Genomic DNA, 6,000 nt, shown 5'->3' with positions numbered 1-6,000 from the left:
AAGTCAAGGGTTAAGATCCCCTTACCGGTCATCTTAAAAAAAAAAAAAAAAAAGAACCTCCCACATTGTTTACTTAATCCTCTGAGACATCTTGTTATTATTGCTCCCATTTTCCAGATGGGATTACTGAGACACACAGAGCCTTGCTGGAAGAGACTCAGGCAGGTGCAACCACTCTGCTCTCTGCTGACCTGCCCCTAGGACTCAACCCAGCCCATGATGGGGATAGGGACCAGGGCCCATGTTCCAATCAGCAGTGAATGCATTCGAAAGCAGATCCACCTCTGCGTCAATGTGGATTGGGGTAAGGAGGAGGAATCTGAGGAATTGAGCATGACTCCCAGGGTTTTGGGTTGTATCTCTGACTGCTGTTTGGGAAAATGACCCAAAACTTGTAAACAAGGAGGCAGCATGCACTTCACTGTCATATGGGAGTATCACTTAATAGGCCCACCCACATATCACTTAATCTAGGACAAGGGTTGACAAAGGTTTCCTGTAAAGGGACAGATAGTAAATATTTTTGGCCTTTGCAGTCCATACAGCCTCTGTTGCAACTACTCAACTCTGCAGGTATAGCACAGAAGCAGCCACAGACAGTAAGTAAGCAAATGAATATGGCTGGTTTTTAATAAAACTTTATTTACAAGACAGTTAATACATAGAACATATAATGAACTCCTACAACTCAACAACAAGAAAACAGACAACCCAATTAAAAAATGGGCCAAGCACTTGAATAGATATTTCTCCACTGAAGATGTGCAAATAGCCAATAAGCACATGAAAAGACGGGCAACATCACTAGGCATTAGAGAAATGCAAATCAAAACTACAGTGAGACACCACTCCAGAAAATCACAAGTGGTGGCCGGGATATGGAGAAACTGGAACCCTTGGATACTGCTGGCAGGAATGTAAAACGGTGCAGCTGCTATGGAAAACAGAATAAAAGGTCCTCAAAAAAATTAAACAGAATTATCAAATCTGCATACAGCAATTCCAGTACTGGGTTCATACTCAAAAGAACTGAACAGCAGAGACTCAAACAATTATTTGTACACCCATGTTCACAGCAGCATTATTCACAACAGCCCAAAGGTGGAAGCAACGCAAGTGTCTACCCACAGATGAACGGATAAAGAACATGTGGTCCAGCCATACCATGGAATACTATTCAGCTTAAAAAGGAAGGAAATTCTGACACATGCTACAGCATGGGTGAACCTTGGAGACATGACGCTAAGTAAAATAAGCCAGACACAAAAGGACAAACACTGTTTGATTACACTTATACAAGGCCTCTGGAGAAGTCAAAATCCTAGAGACAAAAAGTGGAATGGTGGGTGCCAGGGGCTGGGGAGGGGTAATGGGGAGTTAGTGTTTAATAATGGCCAGCCGCCAATAAATAAATAAATAAATAAAAATTTAAAAAATATAAATAAAGGGGATTAGCTTGGCCAGTTAGCTCAGTTGGTTAGAGAGTAGTGCTGATAACACCAAGGTCCAGGGTTCAATCCCTGTACCAGCCGGCCACCAAAAAACGAAAAAAAAAAAAACCTGTGTATATATATATATATATATATATATATATACGCCAGCCCAGTTCTTTCTAAATTTGTATGAGAGTTGTTTTTAACATTTTGAAGGTTACACTACTGAAGTCATGGTGATACCAGGGCACCCATGACAGATATCACTAATAGGTCACAGAGCTCCCAGAGTTCTCCCCTTAAGGCTCTGGGGATCCCTTTGAAATGACACCCATTTGCCATTCCTTTGGCAGAAGGTAGCAGCAGCACTGAGCCCTGTCTGAGTGGGTGTGTGGGCAGTGCCTCTGTGGAAGGTGGTGTGTTTTGAGTGTTGAGTGAGTGACAGGGGAGACTTCTTCTCTTCACCCTACTCCCTTTCTTTTTTTTTTTTTCTGTCTTTTTTCGTGTCCGGCAACGGGATCGCAACCCTCGCTCAGTGAGCGGGAACCGGTCTGTATGTGGGATCCGAACCCTCGGCGGGAGCGCCACCACGCTTGAGCGGGAACGGTCTGTATGTGGGATCCGAACCCTCGGCGGGAGCGCCACCACGCTCCCAAGCGGTGCACTGTAGCAGTGCGCCACCGGGCCGGCCCCACCCTACTCCCTTTCAACAAGTTTCTTTACTGAAGGCCTCAGGCTGAGTGGTGGACCTCCAGAGATGAGCAAGATTCAGTCCTTGCCTTGGGAGGTCTGGAGACCTGAGGAGAGAACGGTCACAGTTCCACAGACTGCCTGGTTTAAATTCTAGAGCTGCCACGTCTCAGCTGTGTAATCTTGGGCAAGTCATTCAACTTCTCTGGCCCTCAGTTTCTTTTCCCCTTAAATGGGAGTAAGGATAGAAACCTACCTGCTAGGGTTGACGTGGGCATAAGAGTTACTTCCTATAAGACTATTGCTTGGCACATAGGAAGTACAGTCAATTCTCATTATTTGTGGTAGTTAATGTTCTATAGGGCTGCTTAGTTAGCTTGCTTGGTTAGAGTGTGGTGTTGGTAACACCAAGGTCAAGGGTTCAGATCCCAGTTCTGGCCAGCTGCCAAAAAAAACACAATTCCATGGCTCAAGTTTCTCAGTTGGCTTAAAGTGTGGACTTGTAATACCAAGGTTGAAGGTTCAAATCACTGTACTGGCCAGCCTCCAAAAAAAAAAATTCTATAAAGTTGCCATGAGGGCCGGCCCGTGGCTCACTTGGGAGAGTGTGGTGCTGACAACACCAAAGCCAGTGGTGTGGATCCCTATATAGGGATGGCCAGTTAGCTCGCTTGGGTGAGCGTGGTGCTGACAACACCAAGTCAAGGGTTAAGATCCCCTTACTAGTCATCTTTTAAAAAAAAAAAAAAGTTGCTGTGAGCACTGAATTAACAGATGCTGAACCATTGATCTTAGGGGAAATACATGGTTAGGTTCCTGCAACCCTCTAGTCATGTTCCCCTGTGAGCACTGAATTAACAGATGTTGAACCATTGATCTTAGGGGAAATACATGGTTAGGTTCCTGCAACCCTCTAGTCATGTTCCCATCAATCAACCTTGTTTTTTGTGTGTTTCTTTTTGTAATTTATTATTTGTTGTAATTGACAGGTAAAAATTGTACGTCATTATATGTGTTTCCTTTTAGAGACACATTCCTCCCTCAGTGGGCCTAGTAACTCTTTCCTAATGCAAATCCCGTCTTGCCATCCTGCCCGCTCCTAAGCTTTTCCTGTCCTTTTTCTCCTTAGCTGGGCCTCCAGGCCAGGTGGGGCTGGGCCAGGCTCTTGCTAGTGGCCTCTGCAAGCACCAGGCTCTGGCCCTCATTGTCTGCCCTATTCTCCTTGATTTTTACCCACCTGTTCTCCACACTGTCCTCAGTTGCAATTTCACCACTTCTTGTGCAATTTTTGTCCTTCTAGTCCCTCCACTTCTAACCACTGAACTGGAAGCTCCTGAAGGTAGGGGCTCTCTTTTTCCCACTGTGGCAACCCCAGCACTCACTCACTGAATAAACGAGTGAGTGAATGAGGATGCGAATGAATGCTGTGGCTGACCCTGGGGGCACAGGGAGACCTCTCAGTTGGAAAACAAAAGTGGCGGGCCAGGATACCTCTTATCCCTTCCAGCTTTGGCAGCCTCTGGCTCCAGTCCAGGTAGGGAGCCCCTGTGTCCTGGGTCCTAGAGGACAGATTGGATGCAGGTGGAGGTATTCCAGGAGTTGCCAAGTGCAGTTCCTCCCAGAGCATCGGGCTGTCCAGTGGCTGGGCTGGGCTGCTCTGGTAAGGCAGCAGGGAAGGCTGTGGACAGAGATCCTGCAATCAGAGCTGCATGTTCCTGGGCCATTACTGAAGGCTGTGGGTGGTGAGGATTGTTTAGAATTAAACATTTGCAAAAGCAATACTTGCACATGATAAAAACAATTCAGACTAGTACATGATGTATACAATGAAAAGAACTGACTCTCGCTTCCCCAGTTCTCTCTCTCAAAGCAACCACGGTTGACAGCTTCTGGTGTGAGTTGGGATACTGACTCTCTTGCCAGCGGTGTGACTTTGGGCACATCACTTTGGGCACATCACTTTTCTGGGCCTCAATTTTCTTATCTGTAAAAGGGGGAAATAAGAACGAGTTCCTCATAGAATGATTGGAAGGAATAAGTTAACATCTGGAAAGAACACTGCCCAGCCTATGGTAAGCGATGGGTTAGCTGTTATTATATTTATGAATTACTATATAAACCTATAGGTATCATATACACCCCTGCCCCCCACCACTTTTCTTTCTTTCCTTCCTTTTTTATTGGTGGCTGGCTGGCATGGGGATCTGAACCCTTGACCTTGGTGGTATAACACCGCACCTCCAATGTCTTTCTTACAGACAGTAGTAGCACAGTATACTGTTCTGCATTTTCCTTTCACTGAATTATAAACCTCGGAGAACTTTACCATTGAGCACATACGATTTCACTGTGTCCTTCAGCTGCATATTATGAACAGATGCACCATTTATCTAACCTTTCCTCTCTAACTATGCCACGTCCCAGGTATTAATGAGCCTTTGGTAGAGTAGGAACCAGGCAAATAGGCGCCACCAGACTGACAAGACAAGGCACATAGGGTAAGACGGCAGCGCGAGAAGCCAGGAGCGCAGGTCGACAAGTTCGAGTTCTCCCGCAAGGACCTGATCGGGCACGGCGCCTTCGCCGTGGTCTTCAAGGGCCGCCACCGCGAGGTGAGGTCCCCGGCCAGGGAGCTCCGCTAGGACCCCCAGCCCGGGCTCCCCACCCTAGAACCTCCGGCCTGGTCTCCGCACCTTGGGACCCCCAACCCAGGGATACCACCCCAGGACCCCCAGCCCGCTCTCCCTACTCCAGAGCCCCATCCCAGAGTCCCTACGCCAGAATCCCCAGCCCGGCTCCCTACTTCGGGGCCCTCACACCGGATTCCCTACCTTAGCACCCTCAGCATGCTCTCTCCACCCCGGATCCCCATCCTGGTTTCCCCGCTCCAGAACCCCCAGTCCAGGCTCCCCATGCCAGGAACCGCAGCCCCAGAGCCCAGACCGGGATTTCACCCCAGCTCCCCATCCCAGGAACCCATTCTCGTACCCCTGGAGCCCAGCAGGTGGGGGGTGGCTTGCAGGGGTCGCCCGGCCCTGAAGGTCCACCTTTGGTTTTCAGAAGCATGATCTGGAGGTTGCGGTTAAATGTATTAACAAGAAGAACCTTGCCAAGTCCCAGACGCTGCTGGGGAAGGAAATCAAAATCCTCAAGGTGAGCCTGCACATTGGGAGAGAGGTGGGGGAGAGAGTGGTGGGCTAGCCCACATCTGGCTATTGAGAAACTTGGGTTTCTGTCCTAGGAACTGAAGCACGAGAACATCGTGGCCTTGTATGATTTCCAGGTAAGGCCTCTGGGCTGCTGTCTGCTGGAGATGGGGTGGGGGTTATGTCACCCGTTCAGGCTCCAGCCTGGCCAAGTGCTGGAGCCCCTGGTGGGTGGAGGACAGTTCTAGGTCAGCCTCTGGGGATGGTGGAAGGAGCTAGACGGAATGTTCAGTCCTGCCCAGGGCTGAGGTCTCATGGGGACCGTGGACACCCCATCTTTAGCCCAGATCTGGGGCCTGGGCTGCTTCTTGTTCTATTGGGGAGTCCCGTCTTCTCCAGCTGTCTGACTGGGGAGGGGGTGCCTGGGCTGAGTTTTGCTGACCAGTGAAACATCTGGCTACAGCGTGGCCCTGTGGTGGACCCCCTGTTCCCTCATCCCTGTGTCTGACTCAGTGGCCCTGACGTGGGACTAGTGTCCAGGCAGGCCCCAGGCAGTCCTGTGGGTCTGGCCCACCTGTCTGGGCCGCGATTGTTTGTTGACATTGCTCCTTTGGCCAGACATTGGCCAGTCTCTCCCTGCGTCAGACTCGCGGGAGGGGGAGGGGCTGCAGCCACAGGAGATTCCTTCTTGCTGGCGGTTGGGGCTGGGCCTGCCAAGCACGGAGGCAGCC

At 49.5% G+C, this 6,000-nt stretch overlaps 1 protein-coding gene across 1 annotated transcript in view; it reads left to right on the top strand.

Moving 5' to 3' along the window:
* The first annotated feature begins 219 nt into the window (after positions 1 to 219).
* ULK1 (unc-51 like autophagy activating kinase 1) overlaps positions 220 to 6,000 on the top strand; it is a 30,520-nt gene continuing 24,739 nt past the window's right edge. Inside the window, exons 1-5 of the mRNA XM_008574629.1 lie at positions 220 to 304; positions 3,687 to 3,783; positions 4,621 to 4,735; positions 5,184 to 5,276; positions 5,365 to 5,406. Of these exons, the coding sequence (XP_008572851.1) occupies positions 220 to 304; positions 3,687 to 3,783; positions 4,621 to 4,735; positions 5,184 to 5,276; positions 5,365 to 5,406 (432 nt within the window). The remainder of the gene's footprint in view (positions 305 to 3,686; positions 3,784 to 4,620; positions 4,736 to 5,183; positions 5,277 to 5,364; positions 5,407 to 6,000) is intronic.

The sequence above is a fragment of the Galeopterus variegatus genome, unplaced genomic scaffold (genome assembly GCF_000696425.1).
Source record: "Galeopterus variegatus unplaced genomic scaffold, G_variegatus-3.0.2 Scaffold1075, whole genome shotgun sequence".
Lineage (NCBI taxonomy): Eukaryota > Metazoa > Chordata > Mammalia > Dermoptera > Cynocephalidae > Galeopterus > Galeopterus variegatus.
The sequence above is the reverse complement of the archived record's forward strand: the minus strand, read 5'-3'. Positions and strand labels throughout refer to the sequence as shown.